The sequence below is a fragment of the Aspergillus tubingensis genome (assembly GCF_013340325.1).
Source record: "Aspergillus tubingensis WU-2223L DNA, scaffold_7, whole genome shotgun sequence".
Classification (NCBI taxonomy): Eukaryota; Fungi; Ascomycota; class Eurotiomycetes; order Eurotiales; family Aspergillaceae; genus Aspergillus; species Aspergillus tubingensis.
In genome coordinates, this window is record NW_023336281.1 from 362,491 (window position 1) to 386,599 (window position 24,109).

A 24,109-nucleotide genomic window follows, 5' to 3' on the forward strand; every position below is an offset into this window, starting at 1 on the left:
ATGGCGGAACTCACAGTGGGATATGTTTCTGGTATCATTGCCGCTGGCGTGTTTCTGGGTAGGTGACTCGGTCCTGAAGATTAAACATAAGCTAACTGCTTCCAGTCCGTCTCTTTATTCCAACAGTCATATGTCTCCTAGTCATTGGCCATCTGCCCGCTGAAAATTCGATCGTCTCTTGGTATTGATTACTCTCACAGGCTTTTTCATAAATCGAATATCACTGATAAAGCTATAGGTCAGTCGTTAGCCGCCTGCTTCACTCATCATATTGGCCCACAATACTCGACTCAGATACCGCCGCTAGCACAGGCGTCAGCAAGAGAATTCTCACCTATTCCTGGCTTCAGTTGATCGCAGCTGTACTTGTATCAATTACCGGAATCGTCACCCCTCTTGGCCTCTACGACACAATCGGTCCCCAAGACAACCCCACAGACGTTCTCTTCCACTACGCGCCTGATACATCAGCCTTCGGAAAGGCAACCCCTAGTAGGGATGGATATAAATCACTTCGGATGTGTTATGCAGACGAGGATCCCGACACCCCAGAGGGCTGTCCCGGCGCACCACCAAATCGGGAGGACATGGACGACATCACTGAAGCCTATTCCGTTTGGCCTAGCAGTATCAGCCTGTTTACGAGCGGAAACGTGTCAGCGACAGTCTCCAGCGTGTTCGATGTCCAGTGGCGGTCGTTTCGTTCATCAACGCAAATAGTACCAGGCGCTAGCCCTACAGGGAGTGTATTCTCTCAGGGATATTATAGACAGATTTCCCAGCTGATCTTGGATGAGGATTTGTTGGCTGTTGAGGGTTTAATCGTGGATAGCAAGGCTGGACGGATCGGTTTCCGCAATCATACTATTCCTGCAAACCTGCCCATGGGCGCTGAGTGGACAGAGGATATCCTGTTCATCGAACCCGAAAGCCGCTGTGTCAACACTAATTTGACAGTGGATTACAACTACGATCCCCAGGCACAATTTAGCAGCTTCAGTACCGACAACATGTATAACACCGATCTTCGGAATCTAGCACTAGTTGACCGCGGTGGCTTCGTTAATCTATCACATGAAAGATACGATATCAATGCTTCCAATTTCCAGGAGAATGCTGCACTGCACGAACGTGCCTACAATGCCGCATGGAGACACAATATGCTCATAATGCAGTACTTCAACGTGACAACCAACGGATCAGATGGACGCGTACCATTCGAGTATATGCACTCAGAGCTGGGAAAGAGGTTCAGTCTGGCAAACATTTCGACTAATTTTGTCGAGCCGATGACTGTCCAAACAGACTCCGGATACGGTAGTTTTCTTGACCTTCAAGACGGCTTTAACTTGGGAACCAACTATTCGATCCCTCAGTCCAAGAATCCACTAAACCTCAGCACCTATGATGTCTACGCCATCGGCAGTGAAGCCTGTCATTACCCTTCCGATACGGCTCTATCAAACATGTCATTCGTCGGCGTAGCCTGCGGTACTATTTTCGCCGCTCCTCGGAGACTCGACGGTGACCCGCTCATCCCAGACACAAACAGCACCTGGAGCACCCCGCTCTATTCCTGCGCAGCGGCGACCAAGGCGGCTGTTCGTGAGGTCACTTTCCGATTCAACGGTACCGGGGGCCTAGACAAACTAGTCATCCAAAGCATCAACGAAAAGAAATACAAAGACCCCTCCGAGCTCCCCCTCTGGGGCGTCGAGCGACTGACGAACCACACCATGCTAAATGTGCGCCCTCTATGGGGCCTCGTCTCACCCGAAGTCGGTGCTCGCGACGACATCTCCACCGTGCAAAGAGACTACCTCTGGCTTCCCGGCTACACGGACCTCCTCACATCTGACACCTTAGCCGGCGAGCCAAGCATGCCCGGAAACCTATTCTATACACAGCGACTCCTCTCCCTATTCGACATCACGACTCTCGACGAAGCAACCTCTCGATACACAGGATCCGGTGACCTAGCTCTATACAACCGCTGGTATGAACTATCTTCCTCCGCCAGTGGCGTCGAGAAAATGCTCGGGCTTATATGGACCGATATGAGCGCTAATACCATTGTCGGGACGCGTGGATGGCATAACGCTCCAAGCCAAGCCCCTATGAATAAAAGGATGGCGAAGCGAGATGCGGGAGGGGTCAGCGTGCCGGTGACACTGTGGTCAAGGAACATCAAATATCACGTTCCGTATGCCATTCCGGCGTTTATTGTTCTTGCTCTTTCTCTTGCACTCGCGGGTTTCACCGTCTGTCTCCTCATTTCACGCCGGACAGGTCTGCGACAGATGCGGTCTTATCTTGCTCGTACCTCGCCGGGTAGAATCCTTGGAACTGGGCTTCATCCAGATCAAGCCGGTGTCCTTGCGTCCACCAAGGCTTGGATCAAGCAGGTGGGTGTACGGAAGGCTACGCTGCCGGGACAGAAGGAGGATGGAACGATTCCGTTGTTGGATATCCCTGCTGCTACTGAGGAGGGGAGTCGAGATCGGAAGTAAGGCTAGCTGTTCTTTACTTCAGTCTGGAAAGTTCGTTCCTATCGTTTTTGATTCACCATGTTCTATTCTTTCTCTGATGGTTTTGGATACCTGGGGACAAAATCAGCACGTGAAATGCTGAGTACGCAGGCGCTGGTCAGGAAGCTTGATATCACGCAAGATTCTGGGGATTAGTATGTTGCAAAGATTAACGTGCAGTAACTATCTCTAATATTTCTGATCTTAATACAATCGAGCATCAACACCTAATCTCAGGCCGCTGCTGCCGGACCCTTCCATATGCTGGAAAACAGCCAGTCCTAGCAAAAGGACTGCTGTGTTTGGAAGCGCTATATATTGGATGAATTTGACGAAGAGCATAGGCAAGTCACTGTGGAACATCTGACTATCTAGAGATCATAGTCTTCCTGAATGAACAAGCTTGCATCAACTAGCACAACTCACTTGGAAAAGAATAATCTGGTTGCAATGGTGAGTCAGATGTGCGCTCGAGCAAGGCAGATCATCGCCCATTGTGGACCTGCATGACTATAGGACGAAGAGGATTGAAAGGATCGATTGAGCGAAACTTGGAATTTCGGGGTAACTCGGTGCTGAATACCCTGGGATACTCAGCAGGGCACAATGTGGACCTATTAAGTTGGCGAATATGCATCGTGCCACAACATACTGTCGATCAAGGCTGAGAGGGGTCAATGACCCCGCAGGCTTCATGCTGGTTCCATATGTCAGTAACATCACTTCTGTGAACTAAAGACAGTCACGGAGTTTGTCCAAGCAGGTCGGAAGCATCGGAGGCACATATGAACGCAACTCCTCAGCCCTGGTGGACGGTGCTGTAGAGTTGCAGCGATTGGGTGCATTTACCGTCATGTGACACATTGCCACCAAAAGAAATACTGAACTATTGACTGCCTTATGCCTGACAACCTTGTCTTAACGCACCTATTAACCGGATTCAGATTGTTTCACAGGGGTCTACTAGAGGCGGAGTTGTGCTCGAAATGGATAGTCACCCTGCAGCTAGTACGGTCAACATTCTTGATTTCAAGAGGATCATCGATCAAGGGAACAGCAGTACGCTCTCAATGATCGAAGATATAAATACACCCTTCCTGCTTCACCAGAACTCCTACTTCTTTATCCACCAAAGTCCAGCCTCTGAACTAAGTAGCTTATCTACATTCTATTATTCAATCAATTCTATTTCATCTCCTTCGGCTTGCTTTCAACCCTACCATCAAGATGAAATTCACCACTGCACTCGGTGCCTTCGCACTCATCGCCACCGCAAATGCCGCCGTGACTGGGTACTGCACACCTGGCTTTAATTACTGCGATGGGGTTCTCGATGACGTCGGTGAGCTAAAATCAACTCACTTACATACATAAAGGCTGCTTTTGAGGTCCTTATACTGATATAACAAAAAGGTGACAACGATGCGGCCATAATGGACGCGTTGAGACGATTCGGTGATGTACCAGACGTCCGTAATCGAACCAGTTGGCGTTGGTTCTTGTTCCATTGCAACGATGATCATTCACTCACTGTTGTTGAACGTTGTTACGATGGTTGTCAGAACAATGGGAAGGGGAACACTGATACCTGTCGTCGTTAAATTCGGGACCTAAGGAATTCGTAGCATTCAGATCATATGAATCTGTATGTTGAAAGCTTGGTTTAGGTTCTTAGTTGGTTGGGGCTTACTATGCAATTTACCATTGGGCTTAGTATTATGTACTACGTTTTTGTGTATGTACAAAGACAGTGGGAATGTTGTTTGGAGAGAGAAGTTATGCTCTATCTATCATCTATCATCCAGTTCACAGGGTCAGAGTAGGTTAATCTTAATGATGAGAGCTGCAAACAAACTTCATAAACATAAAACTGCAAAAGAAAAAAAGAAAAGAAAGAAAGAAAAAAAAAAAATCAACAAACAAACAAAGAAAAAATCCAGGGCATGCTCAATACCCATTATGAGCCTGCGTCCGATGACTCTGCGCCTCGCCTCGCGACCCGAACGACCTCTTGCAATCCGTACACCGAAAATGCTTCATCGTATCATGCCGCCTCAGACTCGCCTTATCTATAAAAAAGCGACAGCAGTCTAGACAAATCCTCTCGCGATAAGTGTTACAGATTTCACGAATACTTGAGGCGAATCCAGATGGGAAAGTCTCTATATCCAACCTTGCCATGATCCTGTCTCCATAAGCGTAAGCCACAATGCAGTACACTCCCCCCCCCCTTTTTTTAAGTTGATTTAATTGATCTGATCACATACCGTAATTTCCCCTCCACATGAGCTATTTTATCTATCAATAATGTCGAGAAGTCGTATGAAAATAGTGGGCATTCCTTGCGTGTCTCGTGAAATTCTGAAACCCCATTCAGTGTATCAAGATGCTCCACGGCGAATCTTGCTACTGTGTCCCGCAGCTTCGAGTTCTGTGGACTATCCGGTCCGTAGACTTTCTCGATAATTCGAAAAAATTCCTCATTGTCCCGAACTAGTGTAAGTCTGTTTTCTAGCTTCTCTTTCGCAAGGGCCATTAGGGGCTCGACGGCGTATTTATCAGCGACGTTGTACATTGCGATACTAACATGCGCTTTGGTAGTCGGAGGCTCATGTTCGGGATTAGTGGCAGGGTGTTTTTTGTCCGGTGTATCGTCGTAGTCTCCACGATAGAAATAGTCGATCATCTTACTAATAATCGTGGGATCGTCGTGGATAGTAACGACTCTTGTTTTCGCCTCCTGTAACTTGTTAGACTCATACTGGCATATCCCATAGACTCACCTGAAACTTCCCACACAGGGCCTTTTCAAAAAATGGCGACTGCGGACAGATGATACATCGATGGACTTTGAAGGTCGATGGGTGGCATTTTATCTCGAAGTCGGAGTATATTCCATTTCGGATACTAGATTTGTTTATTGTTAGTTGGTGTGTGGTTTATAGGGTTCTCGAAGAAAAATCACTTCGATAGAATGGCAAGGAGGGTGCTGGGGTTGGTGGCCATGCTCCTCAACAGTGCGAACCAGTGCATTTTCGACGATTAAGTGAAGATGCTTAGGTGTTGAAGGAAAGTGGGTTAATGATGATATTTTAATTCTTGTATGAATACGTCACAGAAGTAGGGTAATGCTAGGGTCATGTTTGCGTTGTGGTCGGATGCGCGCTATAGGCTTCCGTACCAATGAAGACTATGGGTTGGAGTGGATAACCTCGCCAACGGATCGGATTGTATGGCTTCAGGGCTCTCTCTGAATCAGGTACAGGTCTATATAGGCGGGAATTATCAGACGTCTTTGTCGTGTTTTATGTTGTTAAGGATTCAGCTGTGCCGACGTTGTAGAAAGCAATCTCAAGCAATCTTGAATTTGACATATCCAAAATGAGAACGACGCGCGTCACATACAGAGAAATCAATAAGACCAACGCGAAAGTAACCAGTCGGCTAGCTCATGATGGCCTTCCCTTCTTGCAAAGCCCGCTGCCTGACGACGTATAGACTCCAGATCTGCATCTTCCCCATAGGCATTCAGAAACAACTGGACCATATCAAAATGGCCATACTCCGCAGCGAGGTCAATTGCTGTTTTACCACATATTTGCGCAGCTGGTGCAGTGACATCTGCTCCACGTTCAAGAAGCAGTACAGCTAGCTTCAACATTCCACTTATGGCAGCCGCCTGGAGCGCAGTAGCCCCTCCTTCCAGTGCTGGAAGAGCATTGACGTCCGCACTTCGGTTCAGTAATAAAATGGCTAAGTTGAAATGGTGCCTTCTGATAACCTCTTGAAGGGGTGTCCCGTATGATCTGGTTGCGTGGATGTTAACGGCGGCACCATGATCGATAAGAAGAATACAGGGCTTCTCGTGGCCATAGCGAGCTGCGCGCTGAAGCAAAGTGCTTCCATCTTCTGCGTGAGAGTTTATATTTGCGCCTGACTCTAGAAGAAACTCAATGACGTCCTTCAACTCCTTTTCCTTACCACAGAATTTGAAAACTTGATCCCATGCCCTTTGGACTGCTCTGTGGCAAAGCGTTGGCAGAATCATATTTAATCTTTCCAGTATTTGCCGACTGTAAGCTATGTCAACTTTCCAGGTGAACGTTAATTTCAGCGTGTCAGCGCTCCCAGGATGCTTGTGAAAGTCAGGAACTTTGGCTAGAAGCAAATCAATAATGTCAAAGCCAAATCTTTCGCGTAATGAAAGCCATAGCAGGCTTTGGTAGGAGTATGGGCATATCACAGGAGGTGCAACAGAATTGGCGCCATGTTGCAACAATAATCTTGTCATCTCCTCGTTCCCGTTCAGGATAGCCCAGTCAAGAAGGCAAAAATTTCTCGCTAAGTGATATTCCACAGTCCCATCTTGCGCGATCGGGACTTGTAAGCTGCAGTTAATCCTCGCACCACGGTCCAAAAAGAACCGCATCCCTTCGAGCCAGTCTTGGTCGGCTGCGATTGCAAGAGGTGAGTGCATATCATCATATGCTCCGATTTTGTTAACATCCGCGCCGTGCTGCATTAAGAGCTCCAGTAGTGGCAGTGATTTATGCTTGGCAGCGGCTTGAAGAGCGGTCTTGCCCTCCTTGGCTGGTGGAGCGTCAACCTCTGCTCCCAGAGCGATCAGATCTCTCACAAGTCTTATGTCACCGTAAGAGGCTGCTGCCTGGATAGGTGTCAAACCCCCAACAGGCGATGGATCTACGTTCAAATCCGCCCCTTTAGCGAGTAGAAACCCGGCCATCAAATAGTGGCCATTCAAGCACGCGGCCTGTAAGGCAGTCAATCCTTTTTCCGCTCCTGCTGGTGCATTTACCTGCGCGTCGGCTTCCAAAAGCATCCTTAGGATTTCCAGATTCCCGCTCTCTGCTGCCCCTTGCAGTGCAGTGCGGCCATTGTACACCGCAGGTGGTGCGTTTATATCAGCACCCCAGCTGCAGAGCAGTCGATATATCTCGACATTCCCTAATCTTGCGGCCATTTGTAAAGGTGTGTCACCTATATTGGGTGCAGCACGGGAGTCTGGAGAGGCTCTTGCGTTTAACAAAAGCAAGATGATCTCCATATTTTGGTTTGAAACTCCATATTGCAAGGCAGTACACACAAATATCTTGCTGGTATGTCGAGGGTGATAAACCTCTAAATCTGTTTGAGGGCTAACAGCGGATGCCGGGAAAGCCATCGCAGAAGCTCCGTGTTGGAGCAAGTATCGAAGGAAACTCACATTGTCCACCATTGCAGCAATCTGAACGGGAGTTAGAAGAGATATCAGTACCTCATAGTTGTAGTAACCCGGAAATTGGATTTGCTGAACACAAGGAACATTGATGTCCGCTCCATGCTGAACGAGATACTCAGCCACCTCTAAGTGGCCTCGAGAAGCTGCAGCTTGCAAAGCTGTTCCGCAATACCGCGCAAGGTAAAGATTAACCCGAGCACCCTTACTTTGAAGCAGTTTCACGGCCTTGAGGCTGCCGCTACGCGCTGCATCAATCAAAGGGAATCCAGTCTCTCGATCTTTAATGTATTTTTCTGGGTCGGCACCAAAGGCGAACAATGTTGGTAGGACCTGAACTTTCAAGTCCCAGTAATTAGGCCTTCTGAAAAAGAATTCGATTTCGGGGCGAACCCCGGCCCTGCAGAGTAACTCAACCATAGCTTCATTTCCACTGTATACCGCGTGGCATAGATACTCGGTCCAAGTTTGGTGCCGGGACGGACTAGTATCAGTTTGTAGCCAGAACCCGCATTGTATGAACTTCGGCTAAGATATATATTTCCATACAGAAGAGCATTGTGGAAAACCTTCCTAGCGAACACCGCCATCAACGGAGACCGAAGACGACAGATGAATAGGAGGATGATCGTGCCGCCTTTCTCGACAATGTATTCAACAACCTTGTGGATTTGCGATTCGCTGAGTAAATTGTTGGCGGACAGAAAAACAAAGTGCTGTAGGAAGAGCTTGAGGATGGTAAAAGACGAATTCCCCCGCAGTGCTTTTGGTTTCAAGGTCGAGGAATATCCGTCATACGGTTCTTCAGGTGGAAGAAACATATTATGGTCGATGCTGACCTTGTAATAGAAATACTTTTCAACTCTCAATCGTGGTACGCCACTATCGAACCGACTGGCAAGGTCCCTCATGGCAATATCCACGGAGGTACCAGAGATTGGTGGGGCGATAGGCATCTGAATATCTACGGGGACGAAAGCAACTGATTAGTTTTTTCCAACTTTGCCAATTCAAAAAAGGGGGGAGAAAGCTCGTGGTGAACCATACAAGAACAGAGTCGCACATTATTAGGATAGGAAGGTATAGGGTGTAAGAAACGACATCAAGAATAGCAATTAGACACCTACCGAGGTTCTGTATCTCATGGATAAAAATGTACCAAGGAAGATTGCGAAGGAGGAAAGCGCGATACATGCTCGATAGGTGAGTATGCTCTGACTGGGGTGTGCAGATCGTGGTATAGCTGGAGATCTCTTCCTCGAAGCCACACCACTCGTGACCTGGATGAACGGGTCGTGCAAACTCAATTTCGGTTTCTTCACGTGTATATTCACAAATATGAAGGTCGCTGTCTTTGTCATCTTGTCTTCGCTTTCGCTTCTTTGGCTGATCAAAGACCCGGTTTCTTCTGGGGTGATATTTCCTTTCTTCCCAGAGTTTCAATTTTCCAACATATTGGTTCTTACTAGAGGCAGCCACGCGACAGTATCAGCATGTAGACTCAGAAGAAGGCTCGGCCCGAAGAAGGTCAACTTTATACCTAGCTTCAAAGCCATATTCCTCCATCATATGTTTCATCATTTGATCTAACGTTCTTGATAAATAAGAAGCAATAATTGCTTCTTTGTGTCGATTCCATATCTCTTCCGGGATACGAGGAGCTTTCTTCGGCATCGTGAAGCAAGTAAAGATGCTCCAGAGGGTCGGATTTTCACGCAGGGGAAGACTTTGATGAAGGGGGGGAGAGAAATTCGTCACCGACAATCCTTATGAACGGCAGGTAGGTGGTACTATATCCTTCTCGGGGGCGCACCAATTTCAACTGAGACCAAAGATTCATCTTCTGGTTGGGCAACACCCGAATCAGGGTTTACCAGGAGCACAGCCTCCGTATACTTACGCCTTCATTGGCTGAAGCCCAACTTCGGACGCTGTGATACGGTGCCGCAGAGAGCCCTCGACTTCCAGAATTTGGTTTCCTCGACTGTGCTGGACGTTTACTAGCGCTGTTCAGGCTATGGCCACAATTTGGTTTTCACCGACCTCGCTATCCAAATCCAAAATTTGGTTTGTCGCCTGGAATATATAATAGTCGAAGGACACTATGGAGACGGACATTCTTCCAAAGGGCAGCAAAGATGCCTTGGTCGATAGACACGTCGCTATCATTCATCACCCTTCTCCTCACAGGAATCTCGTTCCTTCTTAAAATCTGGAACCATGTTGCAAATTGGTCTTACAGGAGGGTTCTACCCCGAGGTTTGCGGTCGCACCGATTATAACGACCGATACTAATGAACCTAGGAGTAGCCAGATCTACCCCCGAAACCTCGATTATCAGAAGACAACAACAACGTCAACAACATCAACTACACAATGTCGATCCAGAGATTCTGCTCGAATCTGGGCTACATCCTGGAGTCTACCAAACACTGATTGTTAATCAGGTCTGTGAAGCGACACCACCCAAAGCTTCGATCCCGGTTTGACTCGCAGAAGACTTTCGTTTTAAACATCGGTTCGGTTGCGCATACTTTATGACCGACATAGCTGTTCCAGCTTTACCTTCGATATCTATCCATCGGGATTTACAGAGATTCAATATGGCTTTGGGATTTTACGGCTATCTTAATTACCTTTGAAAAAGATAGGGTTCTTGGATTTGTGAATCGCAATACAGCTTTTGGGCCCTAATACAGTTTGGTTAGAGGGAAGTGGGGCTCATACCAGTGGACAGTCTCAAGCTATAAAGCATAGAAATAATGGATACAGCGTTTGTTCTTTGATGACTGACTACTTGAACTAATGACAGAGTTAGGCACCCTCGTATAAGTGAGGTGCATGATTAGACACCTACATCATCCTGCGTAGGCTCAGATTCGGGGCACCTTCAACGCATGGGCACATCCCTACGGGCTAGGGACTTTTAATCAGGCACCATCAAAACCTAATTACCCCACAGGCAACTCTTGGTCCTCTGGGAGCCTCCCCTCCCCGAATCGTCGTACAAAAACCCAAGGTGTCGGATGACTGATCCAAGGCAGCCTTTTTCAAGGCCGTAAGATTTTGGCGCGGGGTGTGTGGCTATGCCATGTAACCAAGCTACTACCAGCCTCACCCACTACGGGATGGATGGCCGCTGTGCCCGCTGTAACACACTAAACAGTAGCTCGTCTCACCCGGGAAACAGCCTCCCGACATCCGGCTGCATCTTACTCTTCTCTTCTTCTCTTCAATCACCCATACACCGTCTCACTCCTCTGCTTTCTACATACTCTCTACCCTCCATCTCTAAAATAATCCAAATCAAACAAAAATGGCCTCCGGACTCATCCTCAACCCCCAAAACCTCCTCCGCGCCGCTCCCCTCATCTCATCCACCTGCACCCTCTGGTTCGCATTCGACCAAGACCTCGTCCTAAACGTCTTCCTGCACCCGGACCACCGTCCCCGCAGTAATGAGATCTTACCATCCTATTTCCGCGTGTTCTTCCGCCGCGGTGTCATCCGCGTCCTAGGCCTTCTGGCCCTCTCCATGGCAGGAGGCGGATACAACATTCTAAAGGACCGTCGATCAGGGGTAGTCGCGGGCCTCCGATCATCCTTGTCGTGGTATGTAGCCGGCACAGCGCTGGCCGCTAGTCATTTGCTTTATGTGCCTGTTATTGCACCCAAGGTGCTGGCCATCATGGAGGATGAGTCGAAGGGTTCCTCGACGGAGGATCTGGAGGGTTGGTTGACGATTCATCGGGTGAGGACTTGGACGGTGGATTTTGCAGCGTGGGCTTGTTTTGCGGTGGGGTTGGGGTTGGCGTAGGCAATTTGGGGATTGGAGGGTATGTAAATAGGTTTTCACTGAGATATACTTTGATGTGCTCATGTAGAATATGCGATGGGATTCAATTGAGTTTTATGGAGTCATACTTCTGCAATCTCTACCACATGCTGTATCTTCGTATGCACCAGACAGCCGCAGGACCCAATTAACATTTCCACTTAGATATACAAAAACATCTATATCTTTGACCTGTCGCATTCTATGCGTACAATGGGATGGAGACAGCTAATTGCCGATGCGACTATAACAAGATCCACGACCAAGTGTATGCATGCACTTACTTACGTCACTTTGTGCCCAGTGAGCCTCGACAGGAATGGGATGGCAGGATCCGCATGTACTCGGTGTACTTTGATATTATCTACTTTGTCAATCATAGAAGCCAGGGGACTGCTGTTCATCAGATGTGAGTTGCCCTCCCAAACTCTCTGCATGTGAATAGCTGACTCTGGAGCTAGAGACTATGATGACTTGTATTATTTGGTCGATAAATACGTGCCATTCGAAGAAGGTACCGGGCCTCGAAAGATTGACGAATTTGAGCGAGTCTCACTCTCGGATGAAAGAGATCATACTAGAGCTTGAGCGATCATAGCCTTCGCTGTCTGGGAGCTGGAACTATGGGAATGAAGCTTTCGACAGCTCACTGCATAGACTACGAGTTGGAATCTTGAGACCATTGTTTTTTTAAATCAAGAAAGCTTCATACATGTTTGAACCAACTCTCTTTGCTTATTCCAGCAATATATGCACTAAAACAAATCTATGTGTTATTGTTGCCGCTCAAAGCTTGAATTCATGCCCGAGCTCAAAATGTGGTTATAGTTCGGCTAGACAGTACTTTTACACCGTTGACCCTATTGTGGCTTATCAGCCATATCGCCACGATCGCAGGTCGGATAGACGGTAAGTTTAGCTCCGTTGACCCCTTTCCAGGACGCAGCTCACCAGGCCCACGCTAATTCCTCGCCAGACCTGCGCTAACCCACTTTAGTGGTCACGTGAGGGCTGACCTGACCTGGTCAGGTCAGCTTTAGTTTAGTTCTAGTCCCAAAGACGTTAGCCTGGTCTGGCGAGAAATTAGCGTGGGCCTGGTGAGTTGTGGTTATTATTACTTTCTTTACAGAAGATCATCTCCCGGGTCAAGTCATCTTTTCAGTTCAGTTACAAAGTCATTTATGAGGAACACACTCTCTAAACGAGGGGGCGCTAGCAGTAATAAGTTATTTCTATATGCTCTATAATCCTTCTACAAACTTTTTAGGAGTATCTACTTCCTATAACTTAGGAAACAAGTGGTATAGTTTCTGGAAGTACAAGAGAAACTTGGTACTATGAATAGGTCGATTGACTATGAATTTGCTTAGTAATGTGTATTACAATCACGTGCTGGTTTTAGGGTCACTTGACCTCTCACAAAGGTCGTTTGACCCTCAAAGTTGAAAGGGTTCAAGAGCTCGAGGAGCTGGGTTCAACCCCTTGAAGCTCGGCACTTATCTTATCGGCTTATCTAGCCCAAATGGGAAGATCGTTCCTTCACGTGATAACTTAGTCATCTCAGCGACTCCGCCACCCGCTCCGCGTCTTGATTGCAAAGCGCTCCGCTCGACATCTAAAGTTCCTTGTCTCAGCGTTCTCTTCTATCCTTATTCTTCGGTTCTTTGGGAGATCATAGGACTTGATTGTCTCCGCCCATCATGCCGCGCGCAGAAGCTGGATCCACAAAGGCGATCAGCAACAAGATCAAAGCCGTACGTTGCCCTTTGGTCCACTTTCAAATCAACATACTAACGTCCAACAGAAAGGCCTAGGCAGACTTAGATGGTATTGTCAGGCTTGTTCGCGCCAGTGCCGCGATGAGAACGGTTTTCGCTGGTGAGTTTCCTATTAAGTGCAAGATCCAACGTTTATGATACTGACTTATCCAAGCCATGTCCAGAGTGAAAGCCATGTGCGCCAGGTGCTGCTGATCGGCGAAGACCCCAAGAAATACATCGAAGACTACAGCAAGCAATTCCTCGACAACTTTCTCAATCTACTCAAGACCGGTCATGGCGAGAAGAAGGTTCACATCAACCAGTTCTACCAGCAAGTTATTGCCGATAAGGAGGTTAGTGGACCGTAATACTTGCGGAGTGATTCTGTTGCTAACATGACAATAGCACATCCATATGAACGCTACGAAATGGAAGAGTCTTTCACAGTTCGCTGCATACCTGGGTCGTGAGGGAATTTGCCGTGTCGAGGAGACGGAGAAGGGTCTGTTCGTATCTTATATCGATCGGAGTCCGGAGGCCATGAGACGACAGGAGGCTCTGCTGAAGAAGGAACGTCAGGACAGGGGAGATGAGGAGCAGGAGCAGCGACAGATTCGGGAGCAGATTAAGCGCGCTCAGCAGTCTGCGAAGGAGAAGGAAGATATCGACCCTGAAGCTCGCAAGCTGCAACGCAAGGAGGGTGAGAAAGTCAAGCTGAATATTGGATTTGGTTCGAAGACAAACGGCGATTCGAAGAGCGAGTCACCGAAGCCCGCATCGTCTGAGGAGAAGGATAGCGGTGCGTCGGCCACTCCAGAAACTGCCGATGCTTCGCCTGCGCCTGCTGCCGCTGCCGCTCCCGCCTCTGCCCCGCCTGCGCCCCAGGCTGCGCCGAAAGTATCTTTGTCCTTCGGTGGTGGTGGAAACAAGCCGAAGAATGTCTTTGCTGCGGCTGTAAAGAAGAACCCTCTTGCAGGAAAGAAAGGGCCAGTTATGGAACAACCCAAGAAGATGACGGAGCAGGAGCGCATCATGAAGCAGGAGATGGAGGCTATGGAGCGGAAGCGTATGCGGGGTTCTGCTGGGTTCCCCGATGCGAAGCGCCCGAAGATCTCTTGAGCTGTCTTTTGAAAATAATATTTCTATGTGGGTTATGCCCATACCTCACACCCTCATCGACATCGATGCCGCTCCGCCCAGGCGACGTTGATCTGTTTTTTCGTCGGCCAGTGGGCTTTGCTAATACACCATGGGGTTGTTACTGTGACAAGTCCGACATGAATAACCCTCACGCCGTGCGCCCTCGGTATCAGTGGCGGCATTTCAAGCAACGCTTTCTTACGATCGCCGTTCAGTCGGATATCTGTTGGTTGGGACGCACTCTTTCTGTTGGTGCAATAACTATGCTATTGGCGTAGTTATCTTATTTTCCTCGGTCGCCTTCGATAGATTTATGACTAGATAGCGTTGGCAATAGGGTTGCCAAAGAATGATTTTCTATTCTGCATTCTCTATGCCACCGTATCTTTTAGTATTGCCTCGATAAGTAAAGTGCGTGCATACCTCCGAATAATGCTATTCCCCTGCCGTAACTCCGGGTGTTCTTCACCCCACACGATAAGGCGGGATGGCTATGTGTACTGTCGGGCAGGGTAGTGAGCTTCAATTATGTGTCCATGTCTGTCTTATGCGAGATATTGTCGCCGTCTTTTGTTTTGATTAGCACTACTTACACAAGTTAAGTGAATATGGTGACGATGATTACCGTTTCCCACCAAAACGCCCAACCCGTAAATATATATTAGTTACACCACTCTATCCACGGAAATGTATTGCACCAGTAAAAATCACCCTGGACACAACTAAAAGAAGTAATAAAGCCGGAATAGGAATTATGAAATAGTAACCTCATCTCGAACCGAAAACTAAACCAGGAGTCTATGATACTCGGCCAAGCATGGTGTTAAGTCGTTTGCGATCTACTTCGGATGTGATTATTTTACTGGCTGTTGATAAAGCCAAAGTTAGAGGCATTTATCATAACAAGCCCGGGTGGTCTAGTGGTATGATTCTCGCTTAGGGATACAAACCCAAGCATATCTGCGAGAGGTCCCGCGTTCGATCCGCGGCTCGGGCCTTGTACATTCCTTTTTTGTTTTTGTTCCGCTTCCGCCTACACACAATTAGTTGTCTCTCCCAAGCAAGGAGACAAGAAGCGCGCGAGAGAAACCAAACAGTCTTGATCATCAAGGAGGCAGGCGGCAGAACCATGTGCCGCTGTATTCTGTCACCTAGGTGAAGTCAAGATTTTGTCTTTTTCCAGCCCATTAACCCGATCCCTCAGCATGAGTCTATCATCATCTCACACACTCTTCAACTAAAATCAGTTGGCTTCGCACTCTCCTGCCTGCATCCTTCCCCACAGACCCCATCTACAATGTAACACAGCGTGACCTAATCAGCATATGAATCTGACACAAGACGTGAGGGTTTGAACTCAATCCAATGCGTTGTCAGTCACCGACCCACCATCCCCGCAGTGAACCATGATAGCTATCTATCATTCGGGTTCATCCCCCGAGCCCGGCATATCGCGCCGTGCTTTTTCTTCCACCGGCGGAGATACGCTCCGCTGATGGATTGACTCATCCACCAATCTCAATTTTCACATTCCAAAATCGAACATTCATCAATCACACCAAAAAAATTGAGAGTTACACTCAGCATTAATCTCTTCGGAGAACCATCCTGAAACTGAAGATGGCTGTACAATCGCCTTCCCCCGAGGGGAGAGAGAAAACCCTCGCATTTATCGGATGTGGTATGTTTTCACTACCAGCACCAATACTACAATCCAACAACCATCAACTTTCCCAGATATCTACAGTATACTAACGGAGGATAAAGGCAACATGGGCTCCGCCATCCTAAGCGGTCTACTTGACGCAACGCGCACCCAAGCGGGAAAACTCAACCACTTCATCATAAGCACCAAGACCGCCGCATCCGCGGAACGTCTCCGCACCCAATATGCAGAGGATGCGTCCCGCGTGACCATCGCACACGACTCCAACCTCCGCGCGATGCGCGAAGCAGACATCATCCTACTCGCCTGCAAGCCCTTTCTGGCGAAAGGTATTCTCTCCGCTCCGGGTGTCGGGGAAGCGTTGTCCGGAAAGCTAGTGATTAGTATCATGGCGGGGATGACGCCCACTGACATACTTGACTGTCTGAGCGACGGTGACCGCGAAAGCGTGAAGATTGTGCGGGCAATGCCGAATGTCGCAGCGCGGTTGCGCCAGTCTATGACTATTGTTGAGCTTCCGGAAAGGAAGCCGCTGGAGGAGTTGGTGGAGATTGTGACGTGGGTGTTTGAGGTGATTGGGAAGGTCAAGTTTCTAAGTGCGGATTTGTTTGATGTTGGGACGATGTTGGTAGGCGCTGGGATAGGAGTTCTGACGGTGCCTTTGGAGGGATTATTAGATGGATGTGTGGTGGAGGGGTTGAGGAGGGCGGAGGCGCTGGAAATGGCGGCCCAGACGTTGTCCGGGATGGCGGCGTTGTTGAAAGAGGGGTCACACCCTGCGGTTTTGAGGGAGAATATATCCTCCCCGAGGGGGTGTACTATCCAGGGAGTGATGACAGTGGAAAGAGCTGGGGCCAGAGCGACATTTGCAGATGCGGTGATTAACGGCACGAGGCATCTGAAGGGGGATCGATAGATGTACTATCTTCGGGGTACGTTTCCGAATAGATTAGATCGAAAGATAGACAACGATAGATAGATAGAACACTGATAGAACCCCGTCAATTCCATTGACATATTATCCTCGATAAGAACGCACAGCACCCATTGGTTCAAACCAAATGGATTCCTACCATATACCAGTTCCATCATCCTGCAGCGGTAACCTTAACCGAATACTACCGGAAACACCCACCGAATGCAATCCCTCCTCCATCACCACCACCAACTACAACGTCACTAAATCCATGCAGACAAAACCCCCTCGCGTAGACTCAAGCCAATCGGTCAAAAAACCGCCCTGCCGCGATCTACAACCACATACTCTGCGCTGGCATGGCATCCCTACCCCTCACTACTACTATCTGACAGACATATAACAAGGGATGATAAATAAGTAGACAGGGGATACCATAAACCCTGAACGTAGAATGAAAGAGTACACCTATCCAGTCTATCCTTTGAAATGAGATCAAAAGTACTACACTGGCCAAAACGGCCCACCACTTCCCCTCTCCTCTACTACCAACTCCTACACAACCACCACCCACCAACCTACCACCATGCCTACAACACCTCAACATCAACCACAACCACAACCACCTCACCAACACACCACACCATCCCCAAACCCCCCACCCCAACCCCCCTATCCGCCCTCCCAACCCGCACCTTCCTCCGCTCCCTCCTCTTCACCTCCGTGATGGCCTCCCCGCTGCTGAAGCCCTGTCTCTCCGTGCTAAAGTACATGGTCGACTCGAACTCCCTCCTCTTCAGCCCGGCCAAGAACCCCATCGTGAATTATCTGCTGCGCAGGACCATCTACGATCATTTCTGCGCGGGGGTTAATGAGCGGGAAGTTCGGAGTACAGTGCAGGAGATGAAAGGGCTCGGGTTCAAGGGGGTTATTCTGGGGTATGCGAGGGAGTCGATTGCGAAGGTTGAGGACGTGGATTCTATTCAGTCTGCTGAGGAGAAGATGGAGGTGTTGGATCGTGCGGTCGAGGAGTGGAGGGTTGGGACGCTACGGACGTTGAAGATGTGTGGGAGGGGGGATTATTTGGCTGTTAAGTATGATTCCCTTTCTTTCAGGTTTGGTGAGGGGTGATGGGTGTGGGCTAATGGTGTGTTAGGTTTACTGGTGCTGGTCCTGCCGCCGTGGAGGCACTCTCGCGCGGTGATCGTGTTCCGCCGAAGCGGATTCAGGAGGCCATGATGGAGATTTGTGATGCTGTTGCGGCGCAGGGATCGCGGGTGTGGATTGATGCTGAGCAGCAGATCTTTCAGTCGGCGATTGATGCGTGGGCGGTGGATCTGATGAGGAAGTATAACCGGGTGGAGAGGGCGGATGCGCCGGTGGTTTTGAATACCTATCAGGCGTATTTGAAGTCTTCTACGGCTAGGCTTAATGAGCATTTACGGCTTGCGCAGAAAGAGGGCTGGGCTATGGGTGTTAAGCTTGTTAGGGGAGCGTATATCGCTCATGATCATCGGGACCGGATTCATGATACCAAGGCCGATACGGACAGGAACTATGATCATATTGTGGAGAGTCTGATTACGAGACAGTATCCGCTGGGAGGGGAGCCCGGGCAGCCGTTCCCTAAGGTACGTCTGTTTGTGGCGTCGCATAACGGGGTGAGTGTGCGGAAGGCGTGTGCGCTGTATCGGCAGCGGGCGCTGAGTGGGTTGCCTTTGATTCCGGTGGAGGTTGGTCAGTTGCAGGGAATGGCGGATGAAGTGAGTCTGGGGATGGTAGGGGGATCGACGGATGGGGCAGCTCCGGGGGTGTTCAAGTGTTTGGCGTGGGGGTCGACGGAGGAGTGTCTGCATTTCTTGTTGCGGAGGGCCGTTGAAAATCAGTCGGCGATGGAACGGACGAGAGATACGGCGCGGGCGCTGAGGGGAGAGGCGTGGAGGAGAATGGGTGGGGGAGCTGTGATGTAAAGACATGCCTTTCGGCTTTCAGTTCAATGTGAATATGATTCGATGATTATCGATCTAGAGATAACCGGTTGTATGTATACCTTTCGGCTCGGAACCCGACCTCGGAGGACGTTCCGGAGTCTGGATTCTCTTTAGTATGAGTATTTCTCTTCTTCAAAGAACCATAAATGGTCCCTGTTATCGCAGCACTCGGACTTGGGCTCCCGTACCTTAGCGGTATGCATCTGTCCTTATCAACTAGGGATCGCCTAGACGCTAAGCTAAAGGATCGGCCCCCGTCTACTTCGTAGGATCTCCATGGCCTCTGCATAATCGGCATCCTCATCCTCTAGCACAGCTTCCTTCTCACATCCCTCCAGTATCTCTAACACGTAGTCCTGGCAGTCCCATTCGAGGGTCTCATTGTCCACGGGCGTGGCGTTGACGACGTCCTTCACGGTCGGGATATCGGGGCTGCCAATCTGACATACAAAGAGGGACTCGATGAAACCCGGGTTATCAGAAGGAAGCCCATTGGATACCATCTTTTGGAAGCTGGGATGCTCTCCATCGACTTCGAAGATGAGGTCTTCAGTGTCTGAGTGGAGATGGAGGGCCCAGTGCTGAAAGTTGCCGTAGCGGGGGTGGTAGATGGCCACGGCGAGGTATGGGGGTTTCATGACCGGTGAGGTTGATGACCGGGAGTGAATGTGTACTGTAACTTTGGAGGTATTTTGAGTATGTTTGGATCAAGGGATGAAGTGTCATTTCCTGTTGTTGCGGGGATCATCTCCTCCTGTCAGTAAGGAAGATGAAGAGGGGAGGCATAACATGCCTGAGGCAGTGAGGCATCAAGGCACCGCAGATGTGAGCCTCTTCTTTCCTCATCTCCTCTTTCCTCTTTCCTCCTTCTTTCCCCTCATCTCACTTCACTTCCCCATCATTTCCATCATCATCATCATCATCAACATCATCTTCCGTCATTCAATTGCCTCACCGCCATCCCGTGTTCGTTCCTTGGTTACCTCCCTTTTGCCTTCCTTTGTTCCCCCGGCCGACCATCTCGCTACCCAATCATGGCCCACCGCAGGGGCTTGTCCGTGGCACTGGGCCCAACGCGGGATCCCCGGACTTCCGGCCTCGCACCATTCCAGGGCCTTCCGTACCCCACAAATTGACCTGGTCGAGTAGGAATGTCTTGCCCTGAGGACCGTGCCAGCAAGTGACGAAGGTTCTTCGGTTCGGTTCCATCATCTCCCGCGGGGTAATTCCATCACCGCTGACCCAGAACTGAACTTCCTCAAGAATTTTCTCAAGGGGCAGTGCATTTAATCTCCTGGTGTTCGCCTGTCTCTCGTTCATTTCACCGATCGCCCTTGGCATTCCCTGTCTCGGACACGAGGTGGACCGACTACTGCAGGATAAAACTCCGATCGAATCTCGCGTCGCACTCAAATCTTATTTATATCTCCTATCCTTTTCTCCTTCCCTTCCACTTTCTGAGCGGATAAAGCAACCGCATAGCTTCACTGGGCTCCCGGCCTTTGCAAGATGCAAGTTAAGGTGTGTTTCAGAATCCTGACCCTTAAAACTGTGGCTAATATATCGTGATAGTTCCTGGCAACGTTGTTGCCGCTTTTGCTGCATCTTCCTGCGGCTGTGGATGGTCTGCAAGGAAAAAATGCGCGTATTTCGGCGTCTTTGAAGAGACACGCCGGTCGCGACGTGCCCCAAACAGCTCTTAACTCCACCAATGTCTATCCGACTAAATTCTCAGGCGTGACCTGGGATGAGGATCATTGGCTGCTCACCACCACCACTCCTGACCAGGGCCACTACCAGTCGCGTGGGTCAGTTGCCAACGGATACCTCGGAATCAATGTTGCCAACATTGGTCCCTTCTTCGAGCTTGACGATCCCGTCAATGGCGATGTGATCAATGGCTGGCCCCTGTACTCCCGGCGTCAGAGTTTCGCTACTATCTCCGGTTTCTGGGATAGACAAGCCCACACCAACGGCTCCAATTTCCCCTGGCTTTCGCAGTATGGTGATGACAGTGTAATCAGTGGTGTTCCGCACTGGAGTGGTCTGGTCCTTGACCTGGGTGATGACACGTACCTGGACGCTACCGTGGATAACCGCACGATTTCGAACTTTGAGTCTACCTATGACTTCAAGTCGGGCGTGCTGTCCTGGTCGTATACCTGGACCCCGCAAGGAAACAAAGGCTCTTATGCAATCACTTATCGGCTCTTCGCGCACAAATTGTACGTGAACCGGGCCGTGGTGGACATGGAGATTACCCCTCTGACAAACGGCAATGCCACAGTGGTCAACGTGCTGGATGGCTATGCAGCTGTCCGCACAGACTTCGTCGCATCAGGTCAAGAGGAGGGTGCGATTTTCTCTGCTGTGCGGCCTTGGGGAGTCAACAACGTCACGGCTTACGTCTATGCGACCTTGGATGGCTCCGACGGTGTCGACTTGTCTTCGCGTAGGATCGTTACCGACAAGCCTTATGTGAGCACAAACAGCTCGTCGGTTGCACAGGCGGTCGATGTCACGTTTACTGCGAACCAGACTGTCCGCATCACCAAATTTGTGGGTGCCGCCACCACGGACTACTTCCTTCTCACACAGGAGACAGCCAAGGCTGCATGCCTGGCTGGCTTGGCCGATGGCTACGTCAAGTCGCTGCAGTCGCATGTCGGAGAATGGGCCACGATTATGCATGACAACTCTGTCGATCGCTTCACGGATCCAGCGACCGGCAGGCTACCTGAGGACAGCCACATTGTCGACTCGGCCATCATTGCTGTCACGAACACCTACTATCTGTTGCAGAACACCGCTGGAACCAATGCAATTGTGGCTGCTGGTGGAATCCCCGTGAATGTTGACAGTTGTGCGCCCGGTGGGCTTACCTCGGATTCGTACGGTGGCCAGATCTTCTGGGATGCAGATCTATGGATGCAGCCTGGTCTTGTGGCTTCTCACCCTGAGTCGGCTCAGCGGTTCACCAACTACCGTATCGCATTGCACTACCAAGCTCAGGCCAATATCGAAACTGCATTCACTGGCTCAAAGAACCAGACCTCCTTCAGCTCTTCCGCCGCGATTTACCCCTGGACTAGCGGTAGATTTGGCAACTGCACCGCAACCGGACCGTGCTGGGACTACCAATATCATCTGAATGGCGACATTGGCCTGGCGATGATCAATCAATGGGTTGCAAGTGGCGACACTGCATGGTTCAGGAACTACCTGTTCCCGATCTATGACGCCGCAGCCACTCTTTACTCTGAACTGGTGGAGCGGAATGGCTCATCCTGGACATTGACGAACATGACTGATCCGGTAGGTAACATGCCCCTTTCCCATGATTTAGCTCTGACCTCCGCAGGATGAGTATGCCAACAGCATCAATGCGGGCGGATTTACTATGCCGTTGATTGCCGAAACACTGCAGAACGCCAACAAGTTCCGCAAGCAGTTCGGTCTGGAGCCGAACGAGACATGGGACGAAATCGCAGAGGACGTTCTCATTCTCCGCGAGAACGGTGTCACCCTGGAATACACGACGATGAACGGTACTGCTGTCGTTAAGCAGGCAGACATCGTCCTTAACACGTTTCCGTTGACTTATGAGTCGGACAACTACACGGCGACGAACTCGCTGACCGACTTGGACTACGTAAGTTGCAAGCACCCATGTGAGGTTCCAAGCTAACAAATACAGTATGCAAACAAGCAATCCGCAGATGGACCAGCGATGACATATGCCATCTTCGCGATCGTCGCCAGCGATGTCTCTCCGTCCGGCTGCTCTGCCTACACCTACCACCAGTACTCTTACGCCCCATATGCACGTGGTCCGTGGTACCAGCTGTCTGAGCAGATGATCGACGATGCTAGCATCAATGGCGGAACTCACCCCGCGTTCCCATTCATTACCGGCCACGGTGGTGCTAACCAGGTAGCCCTCTATGGGTACCTTGGTCTGCGTCTCCACCCTGATGACACCCTCTACATCGACCCGAATCTTCCGCCCCAGATCCCTCATATCACTTACCGGACCTTCTACTGGCATGGCTGGCCGATCTCCGCGTGGTCCAACTACACGCACACCACGATCCAGCGCGATTCATCTCTTGCACCACTGGCAAGCGCCGACCTTATTTTCTCCAACGTTAGCATCAAGGTCCAAGTCGGCCAGTCCACCGCCTCGGCCGATGAGGCAACTATCTACTACCTTCCACTCTCCGGAGAATTGACTGTCCCTAACCGCATGATCGGATCTGTTAACACAACTCCTGGTAACCAAGTCCAGTGTCATCCAGTCTACTCCCCGGATGCCTACGAGCCAGGCCAGTTCCCCATCTCTGCCGTGGACGGTGCTACCTCCACCAAGTGGCAGCCCTCGACGTCTAACTTGACTTCTTTGACGGTCACTTTGTCCACCACGACAGACGCGGCTGCGGAGGCAGTTTCTGGCTTCTACTTCGACTGGTCCCAGGCACCGCCCCAGAACCTGACTGTTATCTTCCATGATTCGCCCATCGGGAACCCCTCCACTGTGTTCGCTGCCGCTGGCTCGAACTCCACAGGATACCGGGTGGTTACGTCGATGTCGAACATCGTGCAGTCGAAGCCGTACAACGCCATCTCTGCGGAGGAGCTGAACGTTGTCTCTATCCCCACCGCCAACACCACCACAATTACACTGGATGCCCCCGTCCAAAAGGCCCGGTTCGCCACGCTTCTGATCGCAGGCAACCAGGCCAACGAGACTGCTGGTGCTACGGTGGCTGAGTGGGTCATTCTGGGACAGAACAGCACTTCCAGCTCCGCGGCACAGGCCAAGCGGCAGATGAGTGCACGGAGCAAGGCCACTCTGGCTCACCTTAGCTGAGCAGCTTGCTCACTTTAACTACGAGACGGTCGCTGCTGTAACATAAGTATCCTTCCATATCTGGATGAGAAGTACATAATCAATTAATGCTACATAATATGAATTACGATCGATCGATCCTCGCTAGCCACAACCGGCTCACCACTCCAGTCTTCCGACCGGCCAGT

At 50.0% G+C, this 24,109-nt stretch overlaps 10 protein-coding genes and 1 non-coding gene across 11 annotated transcripts; 8 read left to right on the top strand and 3 right to left on the bottom strand.

Annotated features, from left to right (window-relative positions):
• On the top strand, positions 1-2,510 carry AtWU_05090 (alpha/beta hydrolase fold family protein; the record flags this gene model as incomplete). Its single annotated transcript, XM_035500200.1, has 3 exons — positions 1-58; positions 106-181; positions 239-2,510. The coding sequence occupies 3 exons, from the start codon at positions 1-3 to the stop codon at positions 2,508-2,510; spliced, it is 2,406 nt and encodes an 801-aa protein (XP_035356093.1).
• A 1,245-nt stretch (positions 2,511-3,755) lies between these two features.
• On the top strand, positions 3,756-4,129 carry AtWU_05091 (uncharacterized protein; the record flags this gene model as incomplete). The annotated part of the gene is made up of 2 exons (XM_035500201.1): positions 3,756-3,870; positions 3,942-4,129. The coding sequence occupies 2 exons, from the start codon at positions 3,756-3,758 to the stop codon at positions 4,127-4,129; spliced, it is 303 nt and encodes a 100-aa protein (XP_035356094.1).
• Positions 4,130-4,653: 524 nt separating this feature from the next.
• On the bottom strand, positions 4,654-5,561 carry AtWU_05092 (BTB/POZ domain-containing protein; the record flags this gene model as incomplete). Its single annotated transcript, XM_035500202.1, has 4 exons — positions 4,654-4,690; positions 4,796-5,268; positions 5,312-5,435; positions 5,494-5,561. The coding sequence occupies 4 exons, from the start codon at positions 5,559-5,561 to the stop codon at positions 4,654-4,656; spliced, it is 702 nt and encodes a 233-aa protein (XP_035356095.1).
• Positions 5,562-5,940: 379 nt separating this feature from the next.
• On the bottom strand, positions 5,941-8,720 carry AtWU_05093 (ankyrin repeat-containing protein; the record flags this gene model as incomplete). The annotated part of the gene is made up of 2 exons (XM_035500203.1): positions 5,941-8,164; positions 8,314-8,720. 2 exons carry the CDS (start codon positions 8,718-8,720, stop codon positions 5,941-5,943), a joined length of 2,631 nt encoding a protein of 876 aa, XP_035356096.1.
• A 2,360-nt stretch (positions 8,721-11,080) lies between these two features.
• On the top strand, positions 11,081-11,581 carry AtWU_05094 (uncharacterized protein; the record flags this gene model as incomplete). The annotated part of the gene is made up of 1 exon (XM_035500204.1): positions 11,081-11,581. One exon carries the CDS (start codon positions 11,081-11,083, stop codon positions 11,579-11,581), a length of 501 nt encoding a protein of 166 aa, XP_035356097.1.
• A 1,718-nt stretch (positions 11,582-13,299) lies between these two features.
• Positions 13,300-14,478, top strand: AtWU_05095 (putative C2H2 finger domain protein (Kin17); the record flags this gene model as incomplete). Its single annotated transcript, XM_035500205.1, has 4 exons — positions 13,300-13,353; positions 13,404-13,477; positions 13,532-13,712; positions 13,765-14,478. The coding sequence occupies 4 exons, from the start codon at positions 13,300-13,302 to the stop codon at positions 14,476-14,478; spliced, it is 1,023 nt and encodes a 340-aa protein (XP_035356098.1).
• A 927-nt stretch (positions 14,479-15,405) lies between these two features.
• On the top strand, positions 15,406-15,496 carry AtWU_t129. The gene is given in 2 exon segments: positions 15,406-15,441; positions 15,461-15,496. It is a non-coding gene; the product is annotated as a tRNA-Pro (tRNA).
• Positions 15,497-16,119: 623 nt separating this feature from the next.
• AtWU_05096 (pyrroline-5-carboxylate reductase) lies at positions 16,120-17,081 on the top strand (the record flags this gene model as incomplete). Its single annotated transcript, XM_035500206.1, has 2 exons — positions 16,120-16,180; positions 16,267-17,081. 2 exons carry the CDS (start codon positions 16,120-16,122, stop codon positions 17,079-17,081), a joined length of 876 nt encoding a protein of 291 aa, XP_035356099.1.
• A 489-nt stretch (positions 17,082-17,570) lies between these two features.
• Positions 17,571-19,051, top strand: AtWU_05097 (putative proline oxidase Put1; the record flags this gene model as incomplete). The annotated part of the gene is made up of 2 exons (XM_035500207.1): positions 17,571-18,175; positions 18,238-19,051. 2 exons carry the CDS (start codon positions 17,571-17,573, stop codon positions 19,049-19,051), a joined length of 1,419 nt encoding a protein of 472 aa, XP_035356100.1.
• Positions 19,052-19,311: 260 nt separating this feature from the next.
• Positions 19,312-19,710, bottom strand: AtWU_05098 (putative integral membrane protein; the record flags this gene model as incomplete). Its single annotated transcript, XM_035500208.1, has 1 exon — positions 19,312-19,710. The coding sequence occupies one exon, from the start codon at positions 19,708-19,710 to the stop codon at positions 19,312-19,314; it is 399 nt and encodes a 132-aa protein (XP_035356101.1).
• Positions 19,711-20,581: 871 nt separating this feature from the next.
• On the top strand, positions 20,582-23,942 carry treA (alpha,alpha-trehalase treA; the record flags this gene model as incomplete). Its single annotated transcript, XM_035500209.1, has 4 exons — positions 20,582-20,593; positions 20,645-22,387; positions 22,434-22,724; positions 22,770-23,942. 4 exons carry the CDS (start codon positions 20,582-20,584, stop codon positions 23,940-23,942), a joined length of 3,219 nt encoding a protein of 1,072 aa, XP_035356102.1.
• Positions 23,943-24,109: the final 167 nt, after the last annotated feature.